Raw genomic sequence first — 26791 nt, forward strand, 5'->3', positions numbered from 1 at the left:
ACACTGTTGTGATGGCTAGAAGGGCTGACGACTTCACCTTGTCCTCGGGCTTAGAATAATTGATTCCAAATTAAATTACTATTAAATTACTTTTCCCCTATCTTGTTGGTAAATTTCCATGTAACCTGCCTTAGCAGCTACTAAACACCAGGGGGCACCAAACATCAATCAACATTTCTAACGTTTTTATTATCTCTTCCCAAGGACAATATAATTCCCCTTTCTTTTTTATTATCCACTCTCCCGCTGCACGTCAGCGTGTGTGTGTTTTAGTGTGTCTTCTTTCTTTTTTATGTCAGTGAAATGGCGGCAATCGCTCTTAATCTGTAGCCATTTTTGAGGCACATCTGTGTTATTAAACACCTCACAGCTGGTAGTGAAAAACATTAATATGAGCACGGAGAGGAAGCTGATGGGCAGCAAACCAAATGCGCTGAATGCACCTTCTCTGTATCCTGCATGTTCGCATAATCCTTACTCATCCCCGTCCCTCCGCACCACTTAGTTATTGCACTGTTTAATTATAAACAAACTGTCAAAATCAATATTGGTTTATTTATTTTTTTCATTTTTCCCCCTCAAAGTGGGTTTTTTTTGTGTAAGCCAATCAATAATCCTACTTTGGCCCTTGGGGGGAGGTTAAAAACGATCTATAATAGGATTCAACTCAAGCAGCAGGAATAACAACGAGCCAAACCAATTTCCCACAGGCTAACAGTGAGGTTTAACAGCACAGTTCGATGTCCCTTGTAGCTTAAAAGCATGAAATATGAACACAGAAGTGACAGTTTGCGTTTATTAGGCCTTTCAGCCTAGAAGTGTTTTAAAAGAATGATGACATGTAACTTTCATTTGTATTTATTCACTCAGAAACATCACCAGGGATGAAAGCATCTAGTTAAAGTTACAACACTGACAGTCCTGACACTGCGCTGTCACAATTAATTTTCTACTTCATGTCCTGCCAGAAAGTTAATGAATATTGATATGCAAAAGGTGCACACCCCCATATTCTTGACCTTGTCATTTATCTCATCTTATGAGGCGAAGCAGAACCCAGATCAGTATTCTCATCGGAAGACATTTGATAAATACTCTCCCTAATTTAGAAGCAAAGCAGATGGTCTTGTTGCTGGCAATAGAGTTGCGAAATTGGGGCAGAGAAATAAGTGTGTGTCAGCAGCAGAAGCATCAGCAGCAGCAAGGTGCTCCGTGAAGAGCAGGAGGTAGTGCTGCGTGTCCCAGGAGGGGTGTAGAAAGGGAAAAACCAGCCTGCAATAAAACAGCTGTTTCTGCAAGAAATGGCTGGCTGCCGAAATACCTGCTCCGCTCAGATAAAACCGAGTCCAAATAAGAGTTCTTGCTAAGCCAAATGTATTCTTTACATACCGGAAGGCACTAGAAATGAATTTGACTGTTCTTTTTTTGTTTTGTTTTTAAAGTAGGCTGTTAAAATCATTTAATGTTGTTGATTAATGTGCCTAGTGTGAAGTAACAACCCATATAAAATCAGTCCCAATCATATGCAGCTGATGGATCTTTTACACTGTAAGATATACTCGGTGTTTTTGCTGAACACTGCAGGCTTTCATTTATCTTTTTCAGAGTCTTTTTTTTCTTCTTCATTTTAAAATTTTGTAAATCAGTGAACACCAAAGTTTGGATGCTTGGTGTGTGGATCTGTTCCTAACCTCGACTAAACAGTTTCAAGTCTTGAGGTAAGTATCACTCATGTGGATGTTGCTCCTGAATGGCTTATGGGGATCATAGGAAATAAGAAAAAAAGCTCCAGAAAAGCATCTAAATTGATGTTTGCAAACTGTTCTGGTGCGATAACGTCACCGGCTGTCTTATGTGTCAACTTACTGTAATTATCATTTAGGTTTTAGACATTTTTGCACCGAGTAAGGTTCTCAGAGTCAGCAATTTCTTCTGAGCTCACTGTCTTAGAGGTTGCTCTATTAACATTTCCAAGTAATATTTCATCAGCTATATTTGCATTAATGATAATTGTAAATGTCATCATGTAAGGTTGTGTTACATTGGTGCTAATTTAAGCTTTTGACCTAACAGAGATTTATTTATAAGCGAGTAGTCAAGGATGTAAAATGTGTGTTTTTGTTGTAGCCTTTACTCCTGGCCTATACTTTCTTATAGACACCTGCCATCAGTATGTGTGAGTGTAGTGGTAACAGTACTCACCTATGAAACTAGGGTGTGTGCGTGTAGGTAGTAGGTCCATGTAGTGTGTTTTAGACCCTTTCAAGAAGACAGAAGTAATATTATGTGAAAGACTTATTTGTAATAGCTGAAGTCCATGTGTGCTTGTTGATCGTTGACAGTTGCTCCAAGCATCATCATGGTGTCAGTCAGCAAAATGTTTGTCCCCGTGTGGTTTAATGTTACACAGGTGGACACTGATACTGGACCATAAGTAATGCATCATAAAAAGCATCACGATCACCCTCTGATAAAATAAATTGGTCACATCAGTGTTACAAGAACTTAATGTCATAAAAAGGATCTTTTTTAACCAAACTATGATATTTTCTTTGATATACCCGAACTTAAAAAAGCAGCAAGTGAAAATCAAAGCAACACTGAGTGAAAGCAAAACTTAACTGTGGTCACAGATGAAGCTTGACCACAGTTAACCAGTTCATGGTTGAAAGTCGGGTGTGTTCGTGCCACCTTCCTCCGTGGTCACATTTCTAATGTGAAAACATTTCTTTTTGTTGCTTCAGGAATGCTAAAAGAAATCGGAGCAGCAAATCTGATGATCTTTCAGGTGGGAGACTTATTTAATTTAAAGGTGCTTTCTTTTTTATTTTGGCTACTTGGGGGAAAGATTAACTCTTGTTCTGAGTAGTTTTGTTTTCTGTTTATCAAACTACACCTGCAGTTACTCTGGAGGTTGTAGACACCTCTGTTGCTCTGGTCAGCTGAGCTGCTATGTTAGCTAGCTTGCTGTATACTTGTTGATGTAGATGTTGACATTAGACTGTATGGTCATTAGAGATGGGCCGATTACTTTTTTCAAGTAACAAGTAAAGTAAGGGATTACTATTGCAAAAACGGTAATTAGATTACCGTTACTTTCCCGTAGGAACGCTGCGTTACTAAAACCGTGATTTTTTTTGCAAGAATGTCTCATGACAGTGACGTAAGCAAGTGCGACGTTTGTGACAACAGCTGTGTGCAGATCAACAGTGGATCATATATCGAGTGTAGAGAGAGTATGAGCGTGCAGCGTTTAAAGCGTGGAAGTACTGACCTTACTTTGAGTTTGATTCCATAAAAAGTGACAAAAACATTAGTGTCCGTTGTGCGTGGGAAGAAAACTTCTTTTTACAGCGAAAAAAACCCTAAACAAGCACCGAGTGCGCTATGACGTAATGGGAAATTCACAGAGAAACTGCCGTATCCTTCCACTGACGGCGGCACACCTGCACCAGGGTAACCCTCCGCCTAACCTACTCCTGCTTTACAGGTGAAAATAGAGCAACAGGACCGCCAGTCTTTGACTTTATTTATTTTCTGCTGTGTTTTACTTGCATCTATTTGAAAGACTGAGTGTAAACACACACAAAAAAAATTATTTTATGTGCTGGAATTTGCAGAAAATAGGTTTAAATGTTAAACAAATTTCTTCCAGTCAGAGAATGTTGCATATAATTTAATTTTTGCTTGATGCATAAAGTTAAAAGATTAAAACTAATAAACAAATTTTAAAAAGATACTTTTCCATTTGATTACATTTTGTATGATGGATTATGTAGAAAAAGTAGAATTGGCCTGAAAGATCTATCACTTTATCACCTATTCAGGTTGTAAATCGTGTTTTTAAAAAGTAACTAAGTAATTAATTACTTTTGAAAAAGTAATCAATAAAGTAACGGGATTACTTTTTGGGGGGAAGTAATCAGTAATTAGTTACTGATTACTTTTTTAAAGTAACTTGACCAACACTGATGGTCATATACAATAACCTTTGGCTACAAAAAAGTCACACAGACTAGTGCTAAAGCCAACAACAGCAGCCCACAATCACATTGGTGACATAGGGAGGCCATGCTTTGCACGAGGTGTGATCAAAACATCCAGGTCCATAAAAATATCTACTTAAATCTGCCCAGTCTTATCTTTAGATCTCTTATTGGATGTGTTGGATCTCCCCCATTATGTCAGAAGACCAACTCTTCAACTTGTTTTTTTTTATTTTTGGGAAGTGGGTGAAGCTGAAGGGAGGAAGATCTGGGGTACAGCTGGTGAAAGAAGAATGTGCTGGTGTGACCCACTCCTCAGCTGTTGCAGCATGACCTGAATCTCATCACCAGCCGTGATCCTTTCACATGAAATTCAGGTCAGTTTGATACACTTGCTCTCTGCACAAGTTAGAAGTTTATGGTGAAATCACTGAGCACACAGTATAAGTGGTCACAAAGGGACGTTTCTGCTAAAAACAGCTGAGAGAAGCTGTCTGTACATGCCTGAAAAGACTTTGAACTGAATTACAGCCAAATTTTAGTCAGGCAGGGTTTTTGAAGTTTATTAACCTGCTGGTAAAATCTATATTCTCCACTAATTATTAAGAGTAATTTCTGACCGTTTACGAGCTCTGTAGATGTTCCTGTTCCATCATCTGCTGACTGCTAACTTTGCCTGACTGTTTGTTGTGCAGGAAGGACATTTTGCAGTGGATTTATCAGAGCTTGTATTAAATAGTTACATATTCCTGCTGAAAACAGCTTTTTGGTGAGGGCAGTGAGATCGAACCTTGCAGCAAATAAGCTGTAAACCCCAAAACTGCAAGATCAAAGATACTCACAAAGCTGCACCATTAGTAATAATTTGGAGTCCGTTTTGTATTACACACCTGAACACAGAATACCCTTAGCTTTTATTTATTAGTATAATTTAGCCAATATATGCATTTTTGGCAAATTTTTGCCGTGCCTTTTTGTAGCTTGGAAGAAATTTGGATACAAATAACTCACTGCAGTGTTGAGACTCACCTTGTTAAACACCAGGTGTCTACACACATGTGTAACTGCTGTAACCAATATCTCAAGTTGAAACAGAGTGATTCTCTTCATCACACTGTGGCAGAGTAATATCTTGCTTTAGAGAAGTCAATGTTTCGGTTTGAGGATTATCGTCTTTTGGCTTGCTGCGTGGTTTTTGTGAGCCCTCGGGGAGTGCAGATGCAAATCTTGGCTTTGTTTTTCAAAAGCACCGCTTGGCTCTAAAGAACATCTTTGTGTCTTTAAAGCCTTCAGAGTGAGATGAAGTTATAAATCAGGCAGACAGTTTGGGGAATTAGGCCTCCGTTGTGTCAGTCCGGTTTTAATGTTGTTGTCATATTTGCCTTTGAATCGACTCAGATGCATCCAAATGTGTCCAACCAATGCACCGAGAGCTTAGGTGGAAAGAAAGAGGTTCGTTTCTTATTTGAAAGCATCTTTTCTCAGCTGTAGATATTTTGCACTTTAAATCAACACTGATTGATCTCTGAAATAGAAAGACAGACTGTGGGATTACACATCTTTTACTGTTTCCAGCTGGTTTTGAAATGTTTGTTACATAGATAATAACTATTTAAGCAATAAAGTGTACCAGTGATTGCTAGAATGAATGCGGTGGGGGTTGTTGTGCTGTCTCCAATTTGTCTCGGGGCAATTGTTCTAGAAGAAATTACCATTTTGCTGCAGTTTTATTAGCGATCATTCCCCGCGGTTACCCTTTCTCATAAGTTTCTGTGAAGGCGCGAGTGTGTGCGTGCGTGAAAAACTTGTCGAAAATGAGTAACAAAATTGGATTTTGACATTATGGTTGAATTTACTCAGCCTTGAAAAGCTAAACAGCCAGTTTTGGGTTTTGCTGAAAAGAATTAAGCTAATTTAATTAGCTAATTTTTTTCATCAAAGACACAAAAATAATCGAAAGACAATCATATGGATAACAGACTTTCAGCCTCACTGGGTAATGCTTTGAGTGATAACGTGTCCTTTACAAGGCATGCATTTTGTTTTGACATAAGCATCATACAGCATATACATTAGCGGTCTATACAGTGTGCATGAATGTACCCTTGGTGGCCAAATTACTGGATATCAAGGTCATTCTGCATGATGTTCAGGGCCAAAAAGGTCCACATTCACAAGATTTCTTCTAGATTTGCTGGGGGAATATCAGGAGACAGCTGGCGGTGAGGAAAATACAGAAAGGTGGTGGGTTTTCCCTGTTTTCCTCCAAAACATGTGCAGTTTTTGTTTTACTGGCGAAGTTTGCTGTAGTTGCAGATAGCCAAAACTCTCAGTGATCAGTGACACTGAAGAAAAGCTACAAGAATTAAGTTTCTAAATGGAAGAAAGAAAAATAATTAAAATAAATGTAAAGGAACCCCTATACCCGATTACTTACAGTACAGCACATGGTGCATCATTTTGACTTGGAAATACAATAACTCTCTCTCTCGCTATCTCTGTATAGATTTAGGTAAGGAAATAGTGTAGGTATGCATGCCATAGGAGTAATTATTGTAAAATGAAAATATTTCTTCTGTGTGCAAAATGTCTTTCTTCCTTCTTCCTTCTTTCATTGTTCGTCTCGAACATGCGCTTCAGGTGTAAAAACGCGCTGAGACAGTCGGTGTTGCAGGCGAATGTCACCGGCTTTGTCTCTGCTGCATGCCGTTTAAAGGGAACTGCCCCTTTAACCGCGTGGCCGTACTGCTCATGCTCGGGGCTTTGTGCTGGAGTTTCCCCCTGTCAGAAACCAGCTGTGTGGACTGAAGAGCGAGAGCAGCAGGCAGGAGAAAGAAGCAGAAGAAGCGACGATCCGGGGGGAGCTGCGGCTGTCGCATCCTCGGAGGAGAACAAACCCGGGCAGAGGGGAGGGCGCGTCTTTGTCTGGGAACACATCCAGCAGGAGATGAGCGCACGGTCGTCTGAGCTCTGTGGATTGATTTTATCTCCTGGATTACAGCTTTTCCCCGCTGAGAGAGCATCATCCGCTCACCATCGCTTGTATTCATTGGAAACTGCACACTGGAAGTTATCTGGAAGAGTTGCTTGGACGCGCGTAAGGAGGCTTTCGATGTGAAAGTGGATGAATACGAGAGGAAATGCGTTCACGGGCTTTTTAACGTCGGAGCAGTTTCCATCAAAGTTTCACCTCTTTGTCCCGTCCCGCAGCTTCTCTCCTGCAGCTCGGCATGTTCTGACAGCGTAACTGCTGTTTTCCTGCGCCTTTCCCACAGGCGTCACAGGTAAGCTGCTTGAGCCAAGTGACACCTCAGCTCATGACAACACATCACCTCACAGCCTAACGTGACGGCTCGCTTACTCTCAGCTTGCAGCCTCCGAAAAAAACAAGTCTACCCGCGTCCATCATGGTCCTTGTTAGCGGGACACGTCTGCTCACCTGGACCAGGTCTTCACAGAGCAGGTCCCGGGAAGTGTTGAAAATATACCTGGGAATACTGATGATGCTTCATCTCGTGGTCCACGCGGAAGCCTCCTCGGTGTCCAAGTCTTGTGATAAAAGCTGTTTTTCAGGGAAGTGCATCAACGGGACCTGCGTGTGTGACCACGGCTGGGTCGGGGATCAGTGCCAGCACTGTCAGGGAAGATTCAAGTAAGTTGGTCGACAGCTTGCGTGAATTTACAGTTCAAATCGTACCTGTTGTACTGTTTCTCATATCACTGTTGTGGCGATCAAAGGCCAAAACATGCAGGGTCTAAACTCTGCAAATGGTTACTACATCTTCTTTTCTTTGTAATATTAGTTACCTAATCTCACTCTTCGGGGATTAAGTGTAAAATGTTCACCTGCGTTTAAACCCAAGCACTGTGGATGATACCTGGCTCTATTGTCAGAGTGTATGAGGGTAAATTAATGCCACAGCAAAACAAAAACTGAGCACCCTGATATTATGAATTCATATTTTATGTAAAAGAAATGGTAGAAGTTGGTACACAGGAATATTAAATGTAATCTACAATAGTAAGTCATGGTTATGCATGAGCAGTGTTGGTCAAGTTACTTGAAAAAAGTAATCAGTAACTAATTACCGATTACTTCCCCAAAAAGGTAATCCCGTTACTTTACTGATTACTTATTTTTAATAGTAATTAATTACTTAGTTACTTAGTTACTTTTTAAAAACATGATTTACAACCTGAATAGGTGATAAAGTGATAGATCTTTCAGCCCAATTCTACTTTTTCTGCATAATCCATCATACAAAATGTAATCAAATGAAAAAGTCTCTTTTTAAAACTTGTTTTATTAGTTTTAATCTTTTAACTTTATGCATCAAGCAAAAATTTATTTATATGCAACATTCTCTGACTTGAAATTTGTTTAACATTTAAACTTATTTTCTGCACATTCCAGCACATAAAATATATATTTTTTGTGTGTTTACACTCAAATAGATGCAAGTAAAACACAGCAGAAAATAAATAAAGTTAAAGACTAGCGGTCCTGTTGCTCTATTTTCACCTGTAAAGCAGGAGTGGGGTAGGCGGAGGTTTGCCCTGGTGCAGGTGTGCCGCAGCGGTCAGTGGAAGAATCCGCGAGTTTCTCTGTGAGTTTCCCATTACGTCGTAGCTACTCGGTGTTTGCTTGGAAGTTTAGGGTTTTTTTCGCTGTAAAAAGAAGTTTTCTTCCCACGCACAACGGACACTAATGTTTTTGTTACTTTTTATGGAGTCAAACTCAAAGTAAGGTCAGTACTTCCACGCTTTAAACGCTGCACGCTCATACTCTCTCTGCACTCGATATATGATCCATTGTTGATCTGCACACAGCTGTTGTCACGAACGTGGCACTCGCTTACGTCACTGTCATGAGACATTCTCGCAAAAAAAATCACGGTTTTAGTAACGCAGTAACGCAGCGTTCCTACGGGAAAGTAACGGTAATCTAATTACCGTTTTTGCAATAGTAATCCCTTACTTTACTCGTTACCTGAAAAAAGTAATCAGATTACAGTAACGCGTTACTGCCCATCTCTGTGCAGGAGTGTAATGTACTGCACAGCTTTGTTTGTTTGGCTGCATGAGTGTAAACATATTTCTAAAAGGAGGACATTAAGTTTTAAAGCCCAGACATCAGACTGGTCACTGCTTTAGAGCTGCAGGCACGAGTCTCATTCAGCTGGCATCAACCGAGTGATTCAGCCATTGCACGGCTGATGCCTTGCCTGTGACGTTTTCTGAGACAAATTTGATTTGGTTGCAAAGCTGAATTTTGAGTGAGTTTGAGTAGTAAGTGAAAAGTAAGAAGCGACCATACCGTTGGGTCTGTCTAGCACAGGCTGGAACGAGACAATTTAAAAACTCAGCAAAAGCATTGAACACCAAGTAGGCAAAGTTCTTCGTGTTACTCATGCATGAGGGAGACCTGCCTGGAGCCAAGTGTCGTTCCACCACTTGACCTCCGTCAGACTCTCGTCCGCTCCCCGGTAACACTGCTCTTTTATTGAGGTTACATGAATATACATAGGTTCATTAACATATGACGTCTACATACAAACAAAGAGTACCTTGCCTGTGCGTTGTGTAAGTGTGTGTGTGTGTAACCCCATAAATGACTTCCCTAACCCTGCTGGTTTGGAAGTCCAGTAGGTCATCTAAACAAAAGGCACTTAGACTAAAACAGATATAGATACGCTTATCCTACCATAAAACAATAAGAGAAGGTACGACCTCTCCCATGCTCCCAGAATGTGGGTGTGAATGCCAGAACACTCTGGAATGCGCACAAAGCCTTTGCAGACTATTAAGGATCACACATACACAATCGATTATACACCTCTAAGCATATATGGTTAAATATTTCTAAGCATAAATGACAATACAAACAATACAAATCTAACACATACTTCTTGAGAAAACTTAAACAAAGCTGACTTAAGACGTTAAGTTCTGATTAACGTCTCCAGAGAGTCTGAATGGGTTCTGCTAAAATATTTATAAAGACACAAGCCTGACCCGAAAAAAAAGGAAGAGAAGAAAAGAATAGGCATTGTTTTGTAGAAGCACTAATTAGTACAAACCACTGTCACCTGCTCAGCCACAGGCAGGAGAAGATGGTACAACCACAGAACACAGTGCTAGTGTGTACTCTAGAAAGGATTGCAGCAACAGTTAAGTTTAATAATACATCCGAGTGGGGACATATGTGTCTGCGTGCATGCAAAAAGACAGTATGCAATAATTTCAAATATGGTTCATACGGACCACATGGTTTTCTATGTGTCACTTGCCCAGAACTGGCACCAGAGTAGGTCCCTGGTACACCTGTCTCAGGTGGGCTGACTTGATCATTTCATCTCTTTATCTTCATACATGTTCTGAATTGTTCTTAGTCTGGTTTCATTGGGAAACCGTTACAGGAGAAAAGGTGGAGATTCAGAGACTTACTTAGACTTCGATCCTCCCGCGCCGATCGGCGGGAGAGAACGCCATCGAACTCGGTCTATCGCGGCAGTTGTTGCTTCATCCCGTGACAGTTCGACTGAACGTAAATCTTCAAGGAAAGTCCTCCTCCATGTTATTTTAGGTCTTCCTCGCCGTGTCTTTCCATTCTTTGGGTTCCACAGAACCGCGACACGGGCAGGTCTTGGGTCCGGTAGCCGAAGGATGTGATTCACAGAGATTCAGAGGGGGTAAAGAAATTTTAGCCCCACAACTCATTCAGTATTATATACAGATATGAAAACATCCCTTCTGAGAAGTTTAGGTGTAGAAACATAATCTGTACCACTTTATTTTATAGCACATTATCTTTTAATGCATTAAAGATGTAGTAGTAGACTGCAACTGATTTTTTTTATTTTAATCTTTTGATCTCATGCTGCATCTATGTTCAGCAAAAAGTTTTCCAACAAAGGCAATGGCACATGCATATTTTGTCATTAAAATCACTTTTAGTATTGACACCTCTAATAAGTGAAGCCAAGTAAAGGGAAGGGAAATTACCAAGGTTATTATCGTTAACGAAAACTAACGAAATAACGAAAACTAGAAGTGAAAAAACATTTTCGTTAACGGAAATAAAAATAAAAACAAAAAAAGGAAAACTAACTAAAACTGGAATGAGTGTTCACAAAACTAACTAAAATTAACTGAATTTATAGCAAAAATGTGTTTAGTTTTCATTGATGTGTGCGTGTCATACAAGAGTCAAGGGTGAAAATGAAGTTTAGTTTCCAGATTTTTTTCTTGCTGTGTCTCATTATGCCAGCAGGTGGCAGCACGTTAGTCGAGTCGTCTGTGTTGCTGCTCCGTCCACGCGCAGAATCATGTCAGGAAAAGTCGGGAGCCAGAGTCCAATTTGGGATTACTTTGAATATGACTGTGTTTTGGATAAAGCAAGTGTCTTGTAGTGGAAAGAGACAAATTATGAGGGACATTTCTAAAGGGAAAAAAATCCCACAAACCTTAAAGTGCACTTGAAAAGCTCACACAAGAAGGCTAACCTAGCTTACCTTGAGAAGGTCAGGGAGCACACTCAACCCTCATCCCCAGAAAACAGAAGCTAACCCCAGGCAAGGCAGCGTGATGCATCCCGAGACAACAGGACGGGGATATCTACACAACTGTGTGAGTCAATTACCTTCAAAAAGTTTATCAATTAACTTGAACCAAAATTACGAACACCCGGTGCTGCGAGAGTTAATAGTCTCATTGGGGCCAAGATATACATTTTATAGTTGCCTGGTATCAATGGTTGTTCATCTGCCTTTATTTATTTATTTAAAGAACCCATAGGTGGGAATGTGAGTTGTCTGTCTCTGCATGTTAGCCCTGCGACAGACAGGCGACCTGTCCAGGGTGCAGTATGGTAGCTGGAATAGCAACATACCCAAGGATAAGCAGAATGACTGATATGATGAAACTGGGATTTTGTTACACTTAATTATTGCAAACACGACTAAAACTATAACTGAAACTAATCAAAACTAAACTGAAACTAAGGATTTTCAAAAAAATAAAAACTAAACTAAACTAGCAAACAATTGGTAAAAACTAATTAAAACTGATATAAAATTGAAAATCTGAAGTCAAAACTAAATAAAAATAAAAACTAATGAAAATTGCAAAACTATTAAAACCCTGGAAATTACACAGCAAAGAGCAGATACTGGGGGGAAAAGTCAGTCCACCCACTGCCTGTTCAACTGGTTTATTCCCTCTTGACTTTTATAGCAATATAGAAGCCCCACATCACATATGCATGATGATAAAAGTGAAACATTTTATATGAAAACAATGTGTTTGCTGTTTATAAAAGCACACTAGTATAGTCACTGATGTCTAGGTCAGGTTGTGCTTCCAGCTACAGAACATTATTCTGATAAGTCTTCCTGGGGAGTGTGTGTACGTGACATAGAGGCAATTTAATCAAATGTTAGATTAAAAGTCTTCTATAAAGGAGGTGTTTCATGCTTGACTTAGAAAAACTGCTTTAGGTATTGTAAAAAAAACAGATATTTCCCTCTCTCTGCCTGGGAGCAGCTTAAATGGCCAGATCCCCTCTCCCTCCTCGCTCTGTGGCAATATTCACCCCTCATATCGTCCTGAAGGAACAAGCATACCTTGTCACGGTCACCTGCAGCCTGCTCTGTTTGAGTACGGATGAAGAAATGGCAGGATATCAGTCTGGTATTTTCTCTCTAGAGGACAGTATCGATTCCTCAATCAATACGAATGTTGCAAGAGCACCGGGCAAGACAAAACTGCAGGGATGAGCTTTTCTTCTTAGCATCCGCTTGATATCATTCACTAATACAGAGTGCTTCTTATATACAAGCGATGGGAAATGATGGGAGTGCTCGATTAAAAAGGTAGAACAGCTGCGCCATCAAATTGCCCAATGAAGTGAAAGCGTATCATTCATGATAGTTCTGAGCTATCAGTCTACAGCATGTTTAACCCTTACGTGACCACTTTACAACTATACAACTAATAAGGGCTTGCTAAGCAGAGGCTTACGGTGTCAGGAGGTCCCTGCAGCAGATTGCATCTGTTTGGACTGTTTACATTTCTTGTTTGAATGTTTATCAGCTTGCTACAAAGGTCATTAAAAGACAAGAAAGGGACTCAAATGAGTACAGAGAGACTGAAATGACCGTAAAGAAAGAAATAATGATTGTAGAGAGACACAAGCTCACTACAAAAGGGTGCAAAAAAGCAAACAGATGAAAATAATAAATGACCACAAAGAGATAGTTAAACGATACGAAGAAAAGACAGCTAAAGTGACCACCAACAAAAGAGCAAACATAAGTAGCATAAATTGGGATGTGCAGGCAATAAAGACACAGATGAAAATGGCTCACTCGCTATATCCTAAATGACCGTAGACCCCAGGGAGACCTAAATAACCACAAGGAAAGACAGATTTATCGCACAGAGACCCTAACTCGTGAAAAATATGAAAGAAAGTCAAACAGATGAAAATGATGGATGTTTTTTTCATTAGGAAGAAGCCGTGAAGCGAGACTTTTAAACACGGCACGTCTTAAATGCAGGTGGCGGCATTAACCGATAAACACACTGAAGATGGTGATTTAATGGCATACGAGGTCGTTACATATAATAGGGACTCAACTATGTGGGAAGTGACATGCGGGGAAAAATTGCCTGCATCTCGGGCTTTATATGGCATTTATTCTACTGCCAAGTGGCGATAAAAAGTGCCTACTGTGGCTCTCGTTATCCTGTTGCAGGTATGGGCTTAATTAGAGTTGCTTTGCATGACTGACAGTTCAAAATAATCCTTATCTATGTTTGACCCTTAGTTCATCCACTGTATGAAACAAGCTGTTCTTTGCTCCTTTCCCGCTCTCTTTTAGTCAACTTTGGCTGCCCCTTGTAAACAAAGTTTAAATAGCAGGTGAATAGCTTACAGTCAGTGATGTAACCACATCAGGGATATCCTCTCTCACTGATCTTATACAGAGGCTAGAGTAGAATAAAACTTGTCTGAACACTGAGCTCAGACATTTGGCATCAACTTGCACATATCCTAAAATAATTATATGAAACTTCAGCCATGTTTGATGGAAGCATCCAGCAGTGTAGCAGGTTATGCATGACAGAAAACAGGAGAGAACAACATAAGATCCTTTCATGATACGCATCTGATGTCAGAGAAGGATTAAAATGACCATGAAGTCTTGATGTTACTGGAGCGGTGGGGGAGTGGGGTACATTTACAGGCCTATGCCTGGGCGCCACTGACTCAGGCTGCTCAAGATGTGACTGTTGAGTGACCTTTGACAACATGTTTCTAAACATAATAATCTTCCCATCCTACTCGCATGAATATGGTATTAATGTCTAAAATAAAAATGGATGGATGGATTTCAAAACCTTCCTTTGACCACTAGAAGCAAGCCTCATTGTCATGCACTGTAATTAGCGCTGTGTATATATTCTACACATTGTACCTTAAAAATGGACCGATCCAGCACCTACTGTTTAGACTGTAGCTATTTTGTTTTATGTGTTTTTTGGAGTCAGAAGTATTTAAAGGATGGAGTGCTAATTGGAGTGGAGTGCAGCAAACGCTGCATCTGTAAAGCATATGGGTGCATATGGGTACACCTGCCAATTAGTGGGAAATAACAGATAATTAGTATCCCAGAGTTTCACTCTGAGACTGGAGCACAGACGTCATATTGTCACTGTTACGTCCCCTGGCTAGTCTAGGGGGTTGGAGGGACGAACATAAAGGTGGATAGAGAAGGAGGAGCCAAAAGGGTAATTTTAGTAGGTTTATTGAACACTGGTGATGGGATTTGAGTCCAGACTGAGGTGTAACGTCAGGGAGAGCCAAGGCCAACATAACAAACAAAACATCCCTGATGTAGAAATAAAAGAAACTTACCTAACTCCAAAGAAACAAAATATACAACCTATAACCATAACCTACCTAACAGCACATAAACAGGAGAAAACAGGGTGTCAAAGCAAAAGGCAGCTCTCCCCTACAAGCAGTCTGGACAAGACAACAACAATGCTCATACCAGCTACAAAGGCATGCAAGCCTGCTCAGGTATGGCAACCAAAATGGCCAGAGGGCACAGAAGCACAGCTCCACAGGCCTTACATAGTGCTCTGCTGATTACCAATCAGCCGGACTCTGCGCAGCATCCAATCAGGACAGAGGAGGTGGAGCCTGGACAAAACAAAGGGTTAGTAGGGAGAAGAGACATCCTCCTAGGGGATGTAACACCCCCACCCAGAAAAACAAACGTATAAGTTTGTTAACCTTACACCATCACATTCTTGAGAGGGCATCTGCCACAATATTTTCACATCTTCTCTTTATTCTTTATTCATCTTCTCTTCGCTTTATTTCAATGTTGTAGTTTTGTGAAATTAAGGCCCACCTCATCAATTGTTGATTGTTGTTATACATACGAGAGAGGAACACGAGAGGATTGTGATCAGTGAAGACCTCTACAGGTTGGGAAGTAGATCCCACATACACATCAAAATGTTGAAGAGCCAGAAGCATGGCCAGAGTCTCCTTTTCAATTGTCGAGTACCGTCTTTGATGAGTATCGAACTTCTTGCCAAAGAAGCAGACAGGATGACTCACTCCTTGTCTTGAAGAAGAACAGCTCCAGCCCCCGCCTCACTGGCATCCACTTCCAGCTTGAAAGGTTTAGAAAAGTCTGGAGCAACAAGAACAGGTGAACTCGACAGAAGACCTTTTGCACATTCAAAAGCATGTTGACACTCAGGACTCCAAATGAATGGTATCTTCGGGCTACACAGGTTTGTCAGTGGTGTTACGACTTCAGAAAAATTCCTACAGAAACACCTGTAGTAACCAACCATCCCCAGAAATCTGCGCAGCTCATGGCGTGTTGTTGGCACAGGAAAGTTGAGGATGGCATTAACCTTTGCACTGATAGGGAAACTTCCATAGGGATCCAGTTAGTTATGGAGATGAAGTCTAGCAGACAGCAACATACTTGACTCTAACTTTAAACCTCACTAGTATCCAAATGAAAGAGTTTAGTTCTTATGAATAGGGAAAAATGTATCAGGGTGTAAAAATGTTTATTTCAACAGTTATTTTAAAATGAAAAAATAACTATTGAAACATTTTAACGTGGGAATCTATGGAAATTTAAAGTGGCTATTTGAGGAACTGCAGTTTTCAGTATTTCGACATTATCTTCATTTTCCAGCCTTGGAGGTTTTGCATGGAAATATAAAAAGATATCTTTAATAAAAGACTTCTAATTTTAATTTGTAAAGTGAAAATGTGTCTTTATGTTAAAGTTAATAATGGAGCAGAAAGACACTGAAGGTTACTTCCTGGTATTATGAACAAGCTGTTGATAAGTTTCCTTGTCAACAATGCTCTCTCCAAACGGTTGTATTGTCTAATGGAATTCACTGTTTCATCAGCTGCATCTATAGTGAGGACAGACTGAAGGGATCTGTGCTTCAATATCGCTGGTCTGCTTTGGAAATGCTCTATAAAGCTAAAGCTTTACTGGCCATTGGATTGCAGTTGGATGAGACACACACACACACACACACTGTACTGTGCCACATAGATAGATCCAATAAAGGAGAAATAGGGAGACAGCTCTGCTTGTCTATTGATTTAAGGCATATGTGCTCTGTTTGGTCTTATTGGTTCACAGTATCACTCTTTGTTTTCAAAAGGTATTTTCTCTCTTTATTTTTTTCCTGCTCTCATGTTGTTTTTCTTTTGATACAAACTAGATAGCATCTTTTTCCCACCTACAGCACACAAAAGCATACTTAAAGACGTCATCAGCCATCAAAACGCTTAACTTTAAAATCCAATTTCCTTTGATGAAATGGTTTTTATAACCATTTGCACTACAGTTTCCAGTATATTTGAAGTTTTTGAAGCTTTATAACATCTTTAAACACGTTGTTTTTTCTTTTGTGTTGGTTTGCAGTAATCTATTTCTGTCACAGTGAAAGAACTCATCAAAGATCTATCCAAGTCAACATGGTAAAAATGTTGGCCAATCCTTAAGCTCTTATTTTGAAAGTTCAGTTCAAAGTTCACTAACAACCAAATAGGTCCAGTCGTCACCCTCTAGTAATTCCCTAAAGCTTGATCAGATTGCTCTTCTTGTGGTTCTCAGTGACATTCTGATGTCTTGAATCTGTGATCTTCATGTCGTACTCATTCTCATTCTGCTCTGGAGATCGGCTGTAAACTGGAGGGTGACTCAAAACAGAACCCACAGTAGTTGGAGAGCTGGTGCTACTACACTGAGTTCAAAGAGGCAGCCAAGCAGAATGGGGAAATACTGCTCAGCGCTCTCCAAGGTAAAAGAAACTATGTTTAACATCCATTTTCACAAGTGCTGGATCTAAGGTGTAGTGGTTTAGAAATGTTTGCCTTACATTAAAAAAAAGATACCTGGTTTGAGACACAAACTCAGCCTCTGAGGGTCACAAGCAGTGTTGGTCAAGTTACTTGAAAAAAGTAATCAGTAACTAATTACTGATTACTTCCCCAAAAAGTAATCCTGTTACTTTACTGATTACTTATTTTCAAAAGTAATTAATTACTTAGTTACTTAGTTACTTTTTAACAACACGATTTACAACCTGAATAGGTGATAAAGCGATAGATCTTTCAGCCCAATTCTACTTTTTCTACATAATCCATCATACAAAATGTAATCAAATGGAAAAGTCTCTTTTTAAAACTTGTTTTATTAGTTTTAATCTTTTAACTTTATGCATCAAGCAAAAATTTAATTACATGCAACATTCTCTGACTGGAAGAAATTTGTTTAACATTTAAACCTATTTTCTGCACATTCCAGCACATAAAATAAAATAATTTTTTGTGTGTGTTTACACTCACTCTTTCAAATAGATGCAAGTAAAACACAGCAGAAAATAAATAAAGTCAAAGACTCAGCGGTTCTTTTGCTCTATTTTCACCTGTAAAGCAGGAGTGGGGTAGGCGGAGGTTTGCCATGGTGCAGGTGTGCCGCAGCGGTCAGTGGAAGAATCCGCGAGTTTCTCTGTGAGTTTCCCATTACGTTGTAGCTACTCGGTGCTTGTTTGGAAGTTTAGGGGGTTTTTTTCCGCTGTAAAAAGAAGTTTTCTTCCCACGCACAACGGACACTAATGTTTTTGTCACTTTTTATGGAATCAAACTTAAAGTAAGGTCAGTACTTCCACGCTTTAAACGCTGCACGCTCATACTCTCTCCCGCACTCGATATATGATCCATTGTTGATCTGCACACAGCTGTTGTCACAAACGTTGCACTCGCTTACGTCACCATCATGAGACATTCTCGCAAAAAATCACATTTTAGTAACGCAGTAACGCAGCGTTCCTACGGGAAAGTAACGGTAATCTAATTACCGTTTTTGCAATAGTAATCCCTTACTTTACTCGTTACAAGTAACGCATTACAAGTAACGCGTTACTGCCCATCTCTGGTCACAAGCTAGTGCACTCACAGTGTCTCTCCCAAGCCTGGGTAAACTGGAGGGTTGGGGCAAGCAGGGCATTTGGCATAAATGGTTACAGTCCCCATTGGGAAATAAAGCCACAGCTGAAAGTACTTACCTTTCACAAGTTGTCCTTGTGTCCTTCTGTTAAACTGATACATACTCTTTCTTTTTATTTCTGTGTTGGCCTGTATCTACTGTTCTACTGTTCGGTCTGGGTATTGCTATTTATGCATTTACTTGGTTGACATCAGCTGCAGGACTGCATGGTTGCCTTGTACTATCCCTCCTCCCCACTCTCCTGCTGGACTGTGTACACCTTGCCTTGCACATCAGTTTATGTTAGCTGCACTTGCTCACTTTCTCTTTTATGCACTCTTGAAGCTGAGCTGGGGAAGCGTTGACACACTGTCCTCTAACATATTTGGTAATTAATTAACAAAATGATTTTTTACAGAGGTAGCAGATCCCTGGTCGGACACTGGTAACGATCACACTACAGACAGACTCCTACAGTGCATGATTTGCTTAACTGTGCAGTTATCACACTAGTTGAACAAACTGATCTTTGGGGGACAACTGTGCCCAGAAACATTATAGAAATCACTAAAGAACTACAAAATCTCTCCTAGTCTCTTCTAGTAAATGCAGAGGTAGTCATCCTCCTTATGTTAACTTCGGAAGCACTTCCTGTAGTTTAGCACCAAACCTCAATATCGCCATAACTTCAAATAAAGTATAAGAATAAGGGTTAGCAGACCCATCCATCACCAGGAAACTCTTGCTTACGTTAACACAGTTCAGAAAAGTAGCCCTACAAACAAACAATCACATTGTATTCGATAATACCACAGTTTTGAAAACAACTTAAATTTCGGTGATGAAAGCCGAGTGTACGATGTCCAAATCAAGCGCTTTGCTTGTGTATTCATCTTTCATAGCTGCTGTCAGCAACCTTTCTAATGGAAACATTTGAAAAACAACCCATGCTTATTTTTGTTTTAATTATTTAATTATTATTATTATTGTTTTCAGCACTGTTCAAATGGCAAATTGAAGAGTCTCCTTAAGTCAAGTGCACAATCAGCAGGAGTAAATCATAAATCACAAAGGAGAACTATGCAGCAATGAAAGAGTACTCTCAATGGAAGAATTTCTTCTAAATATGTTACCTGTTTGTCCTCAATTAACCTCATGGTTAGAAGGAAGAGGCGGTGAAACACTTGTAGACTGCGTAACAGTGGCATCTGGCAGTTTCACCAGCAAACTCTGATGCAGCACATCAAAGTCAATCTTTTTGCCCAAGGTTTTGCTAGAATAAACTGCTGCATTAATCTTGCTTTGTCTCTTGAAAGTTAAGTGAAAAATGAATTCACACTGATCAAACATTGCCAAGCCATTATCTCCCAACAGAGATGTAACAGGGAGGTCTGAAAGAAGATGCTGATGGTACTAATTGATAGAGAGGAGGGGGAAAAAAAACATAATGCTGCTGCTGTTGAGCCAGATGGAGCGAACTCAGTTTATCAGGCTTGGTGTGATAAATACAGCACGCTTCGCTCCAAATTTAGACAGGAGCCGATCAGATGACAATACAATAATGCAGTTATATTTAGTGAAAATATACATGCAGAAAATGCTATTTTTATTTCTATAAAAATGTTTATAGCTTTAGATTAAAACCCTCCACTTCATGTCTGATTTAATCTGTCAACTAATACTGTGAGCGCAGTTTTGATATTATAGTGGCACCAAAATCCTATTACGTGATGCTGGAGTCCATTATGGTCCCCGTTCAGCTCTGCACATCACATCTGTGTGCAGCAGTGTGAATATCATGAATATCATTTCCCTTGTTGGTTTAGAAGTTTGGCCTAACAGAGTTAAATCCTTAGAAGTGATAGATGAGAATTTAAATCATGATCATCGGAATTTGTTCAGTCTGAACATGACATGAAATCTTGTTGCCAAGTCGGAACAACATAGGATCTGTTGCCAAAAAGAACTTTTAACTATTTGAAGATACTTTACTTTCTAATAGGTTGATGACTCATTCTTCTGTATAGAGTAAATTGGATTCAAGACACATCCATTGCAAAAGTAAAATATGTACTTAGCAAAAAACAGTTTTTTATTTAATATGAATTAATCAGCAAACATTGACCTATAGTAACTTTGAAAATAAATCTCCATCACAGTAAAAAAGCTGAAAAATTAAGGGATTCTACATACCATATGTAGAAATGTGTTATTAAAGAGCTTTTTGTGTTTCTAACTTATGATGTTAGACTCATGGGGTGGCTGTAGCTCAGGCGGTAGAGCAGGTCATCCACTGATTGGAAGGTCGGTGGTTCTATAGAGATTGAAAATGTGACGTCATTCAAGGGTAAAACCGCAAAGAATTCTGGGAACTCGTGGCAAGAGGTACTAGCGCACGCAGGCTTTCAATTGAAATCAGTTACACAGCGATAAAAAGAAACACAAAAAACTGTCAAGAAGCGGTTGTATTATTAACTGCAATAGCCGGTCGCATGACAGCCATGAAGCCGACGGGTAAAGAGATCGTTTTTTTTTATCGATTACGTCGTTGAAGAGAAATTATTCGAGCCATGTTTCTGAAGTAAAAAGAGGCGACGGATGGCCTGGATTGCAGCCATTCAAAGACCAAATATAACGTCCCAGAACATCCAGCTCACAGGTTAGTCTGCTCCAAGCATTTCCACAAAGGTCAGTGTTTTGTAGTAGTTAATACGTCATTTTTCTTAACATAATTGGTGATATAGGTTACAAGCAAGTCTGGCGCTGAACAGAAATTGTGTGCTATGCTATCACTAATTGCCCAGTACGATTACAGCGTACAATATTATTGTCACTGCTATATTTCTGTAATGCGAACCAGAAATTATTTCCACTACTAATTAATCACCGTTGAGCTCAAAGGTCCTATTAGTAAACGGTTAATGAATGTGTATTTATGAAGACGATTTGTGAGACTCGTAAACTTATGATACGTACGATGGTCTTTCGTTCTACACGGTGCATTTCAAGGTCCTGTACCCATCCGTCGGTAAACTGTACCTGGGCTTGATGCAGTGACCTGAAGTTACTGAACTTCATGAGTGTATGCACTCACTCCAAGAACCGTATCATTATAAATATGAGCGTGGTGAAAGTTGGGCAGCACGCTAACGTATTTTGTCCACTCTGTGTGCTCGTAAGGGTCTAACCCTTTCACTCCTTTGATTTTTTCCTCGTATCTTTTCTTTGCCTTTTCATCAAGTCTGTCTTTGTACGGTCCGGCATTGTTCTCCTTCGTTTTGTACATAACTTTTTTGGGGGGCAAAGAAAAAGCAAGAAGGTATTGGAACCGGAGAATGAACGTTTTGCGGTGCTGCAAATGCTTGCATTTGATGCGGTACTTGGATTGTTTTGCCACGAGTTACCGGCATGCAATGCGCGAAAGTCACGTGGTCTGTCAATCTCTATTCCTGGCCTCCCCCTAGTCTGCGTGCCAAATATCCTTGGGCAAGATACTAACCCCTTGTTTCTCTCCGATGCATCCATCGGAGTGTAAATGTGTATGAATGTTAGATAGACAGAACAGATTAGAAAAAGTGTTTGAGTGAATGAATTAGTTGTATAAAGAGCTTTGAGTGCTCAGAGTAGAAAAGTGCTATATAAGACCTAGTGAGTCTTGGGAGATTAAAAAAAAAAAGAGATAAATGTAGCCACTATCATGTAACTTATTAATTTGTGATTTTAAAACCATGAACATTATTATTATTAGTAGTAGTAGTAGTAGTGGTAGTAGTAGTAACTGGAACCAGAGCAATCATCTTCAGTTATTAGCTAATGCTAGCTTGGCTAGCATTAGCTAGCTTGGCTAGCATTAGCCAAGCTAGCATTAGCTAATAACTCGCAAGGTGTATCAAGGTGTATCCATGGACTGATGACGTAGCTCGAGTGCTGACTCCTTCTTGGTCTGTCAGTACAGCTGAGTGCAGAAGCGTTATTGCTTTAAAACCACAAATGTGGTTGAGAGTTCCAGTTTATAAAATTAGCTGAGGTGATGCCTGGCAGACAGTTAGTGGCTAAAGCTACTCATGTCAGGAACTGTCTACCATTCAAAAGCAGCCTTATCCTTATTAACTCTTTTTCACCAAGTATCAAACAGACTGCCTGGACCTATGTTGTAGTTTTGGCTGTAAAATTTCAAGATAATTCTCATCTTTTCTGAAACATTTCAGTTTTCTCTTTAGCCCAAAATGGTTGAGGAGTTATGGAAATATAAGCACACATGGTAACATCTATTCCCAGCTGATTCCTCTATCTGTGTGTTAAGTGAGCAGTACCTTTTGAATGGTTTGTGCTATTGTGATACAACAACTATCCTTATAAAACACACGTCTTTTCTTCTCTTCTTTCTAAAACCATTTGAGTTTCTCTGTAGCACAAACGGTAACAGACTTACGGTCGTTAAAGAGTGCCTGTGAAATCGGCCCACTGTCAGGCTGATGGTAAAAAGAGTTAATGTTTCATGTCTTAAAACAACTGAAGTGGCTGATTGGTTAACACCATAAAAAGAAAAAAAATCCACCAGTTATCAGCTGTTACTAGGAAGGAAGAAACGAGCCTTTAGAGAATAAAAAAAGGTTTCCTACCAGACTGCAACCATGTTAATTTGTGCTTTAATGGGAGTCTGTTGTAATTGACTTACTTTTCGAAACAACCCCAAGTGGCTATTACTGTGTTTTGTTTTGTTTTTTCTTGGTATTTTAGGTACATCTTTTTAGGCCACGAGGTTGTGGAGCTTGAGTCCAATCCAGATTGTTGTAGATTGTGAAATAGAACAGCACGGCTTATTTGAGCTGCAGTGTAGAGAATGCAGAGCTATATTATTTATGGCCAGTTTAACCATTATCACACAAGACGCCTCTATATGAGGATCAGGATTTAACTGTTAAAAACTAAAACAAATGCCCCTTTTCAATAAATTTGTAGAGAAGTTGTAGAAATTTTAATGTCTTAAAAAATGCCAACAACACGATGTTTTAAGTGCATTAAAAATATTTTGCAGATGAAAATTCCCAATAAGGTTTCATCATCTCACTTAAAATTACAGTATCTATTGTATTTATAATACCGTACCTGTATAGTTATTGTTTTCTGTAAATTAAGTATTAAAAATATGTCATATTACATTTTCTTGAATATCCTCAAAGTGATAAAATGAACACTGTGGCTTGAAGTTTAACACTTTATTTTATAGTTTGGTAAGTACCGAAATATTCAACTTAAAAACACACACACACACAAAAAAAATAAACAACAAAAGAAAAAAGTAAAAATGTTCTATAACTACCAGCAGCTGGTGAGAATTTCAGTTCAAGAAAACTCCAAAATATTTATTGCAGTTACATCTCAATCCTGCCAGTCTCGATTTATCAGAGCACTTATACCCGCCATCAGATTTTCTGTTTTTTGTTTTGTTGTAAGCCTCTTTAGTGAATTTGACCCGAGGATGAACGTTATCGAGAACACAAAGTATAATATAAGAAAACATTTTGATTGCCTTAGGAGATGCATTTGATAACAATCAGGGTCTTATTCTTAAGAAAATATCTTAAAACACACTCATCATGTTTACAGTAAATTATAGCCACAAATATGCATAAATAGTCACAGTCGCAAAGGGAGTTCCAAATATAAATCTTGCTGGGAGAATGGAGCCATTCAAGGATAAAACAACCACACAAGTGTTTTAGTGAGAGACGTGCAGAGTGGAGTCAGAGTAGAGTGCTTTTTTTTTGCCATCAGAGTCATCATCTGCTGACATGGGCTCCAGTCCATGTGTGTTTGTGTGTGATTACGTGTGTTTAAGCCTCTGGCAGTGTGGCGTAATGATGACACAGCTCGTCTACTGAAGATGCCACCGTTCTGTGCAGAGCTGTGGTTTGTTTGTGAGTGTGTGTTGGTGTGTGTCTATGACAAACCGTGCGTGGGAGGGAGGAGCATCACACTGCCATCTGTCCAGTGGGAGTTAATCCTGCTATGATGAGAGAACGCAAGGGCATAACACACGCATGCACACATGCACGCGCAGCCGGATTGGCAGGTGTGTTACCTGAATAATGTCCCCCATGTGGTCCTCCCTGAGGCCGTAGCAGTTTCTCAGAGATGAAGGTCTGTACATCACAATAACAGTGGGCTCCACTAATACTCCATCTATAGATCAGACAGGACAAATTTAGGTTATTTTCAAGTAATTTTCCATCATTTGAAGAATTTAGCATCAGTCATCTATCAGCAACCATTAAAACAAGTAACGTGAATGTCACTGATCCAGGCATGTGCACCCCATCTAAGCATATGGGCTAGGCACATATGATTGGAGAGAAATGATAAGGCCCAATCATATCATTTCCTCTCTGTCACCTTGTTTTCAGTCCTGATTTAGTTACATGCAACTCCACATCATTAACTGTCCTTCTATTAAAAGTGAGGTTTTTTTCCTTCTGAGTGTTGCCAGTCTCAGCTATCAGGTTATTGTAATAATTTAGGATGTTTACCTTTCAATATAAGGGGGTGTGAGGTGACTGTTGTTGTACATTGGTGCTTTATTAATGAAACTGAATAGAAATGAACATGCCTTCATGAAGGCATGACACTGCCTTCTGTAATGCCACACTGCAAAAACTGCTCAGTGTGTCAACACATGAAAAAGAGCTGAAGGTACCGACCCCGATTCTCCAATCTTAAGATGTTAGACTAATTAAAACTCCACAAAATGCTATGAAATCAGCCTGATCTCTGCTTTTTTTGCTGGGCCCCCCTTTGTTTTACAGAAAAATGTTCACCCTCCCCCCCCTCGCGCGCGCGCACACACACGCACACATCCTCCAACCACACACACCCATGTTTTGCTCAATTGCGGTTTATTTCACACCTCAAACATTTAGTAAACAATTAAGCAACTACAAGTAATCTGCAATAAATTACAAGTAGTAATAAAATAAACTACTAACTACAGTTAGTAAGGCTACGTTCGCACCTACACGGGTATTTTTGAAAACGCAGCTGTTTCGTCCACACGTAAACGGCGTTTCAAATCACCGAAAACTGAGATTTTTTTAAAACTCTTTTTTTCCATTTACGTGCGGACGAGGAATACAGAGTTCGTCAAGCAACGTCAAATTTATGTGCCTTTTTTCACGCCAGCTGTGCGCCACGTTATTGCTTGCAGGAGATAATAATAATACATTTTATTTAAAAATAGCGCCTTTCAAAGCACCCAAGGACACTGTACAACAGATAAAAACACAAAAACTGAAAATATACACAATAATAAAAATAACAGATAAAAGTTAAGAGCATACAGAGGTTTAAACATAAGCAATTTTAAACAGATGAGTTTTGAGGGTGGACTTAAAAAGAGGGAATGAAGTAATGTTTCTGAGGTCAGGGGGTAAGGAATTCCAAAGTCGAGGGGCAGAGTAACTAAAAGCTGAATTGCAGAATGGCAGATAGTCAGATTAACAGTATTTTGTCTCTATCTTCAGGTTTTACACACACAGTTACTGTCCCTCCATTTACAAAGGCAGAGGCGTCACGGTGTAATTATTTTACTGTAGTTGTGTTTTTTCCTGTGTAATAATATTCAACATTGGTATCAATACATTTTTCAAAAAATGCCTCTCAGTGCAAAATGGGTTTAAAAACATAAACAGCTGTGGGATCCTGTTTGTCCGTGATTTGAACGGGGTAACAAATCATGGCAGGATCAGCCTGATGTTATTTGTGTCCCGCTGTAACTTTACTGTATAAAGAGCTAACATCTCCAAAATGTCAGGAGTAGTTAGTCATTACAACAAGTGTTTGTGAGCTAAAAATCAAGAATGGGGGATACTGTTTGTCTGTGATTTAAACAGCCCAGCGCTGCTCCCGACGAAGGGAAAACCAATTCTGCAGGGAGACCTACCTCGGCACTTGTGCAGGTGAAACCAAAGGGAAGATTTGCTTCACCATATTTTCTAGTCTTTGGCTTAGAATGAAGTTGGTTTGGAAACATATTCAGCGATGCTTCATCTCCTGCTTTGCTTTGTGTGGGCGCCCGTGCTAGCCCTAGGGGGCGGGCCCCACACTTTGGAAAGGTCTGCCATAGAACAAGGTGGGAAGTGACTTAAACTGGCCAGAAGGGAGTGACTCCTCTGGTTGGAAAAAGAAGTATGATTGTAGGACTCTATAGTTAGCTTAATTTAAGACCTCAGTAAACACCCGATGACTTTATAGTCT

The 26791-nt window shown here is 39.7% G+C and overlaps 1 protein-coding gene and 1 long non-coding RNA gene across 2 annotated transcripts in view; both read left to right on the top strand.

Annotated features, from left to right (window-relative positions):
* Positions 1-6694: 6694 nt before the first annotated feature.
* The window catches only part of atrnl1a (attractin-like 1a), a 384066-nt gene continuing 363969 nt past the window's right edge, over positions 6695-26791 (top strand). Inside the window, exon 1 of the mRNA XM_085182462.1 lies at positions 6695-7638. Within this exon, the coding sequence (XP_085038588.1) occupies positions 7394-7638 (245 nt within the window). The 5' untranslated portion in view covers positions 6695-7393. The remainder of the gene's footprint in view (positions 7639-26791) is intronic.
* On the top strand, positions 7645-25234 carry LOC146505788 (uncharacterized). The gene is made up of 2 exons (XR_014877688.1): positions 7645-20869; positions 22003-25234. It is a non-coding gene; the product is annotated as an uncharacterized LOC146505788 (long non-coding RNA).

The sequence above is a fragment of the Neolamprologus multifasciatus genome, chromosome 13, assembly GCF_963576455.1.
Source record: "Neolamprologus multifasciatus chromosome 13, fNeoMul1.2, whole genome shotgun sequence".
Lineage (NCBI taxonomy): Eukaryota > Metazoa > Chordata > Actinopteri > Cichliformes > Cichlidae > Neolamprologus > Neolamprologus multifasciatus.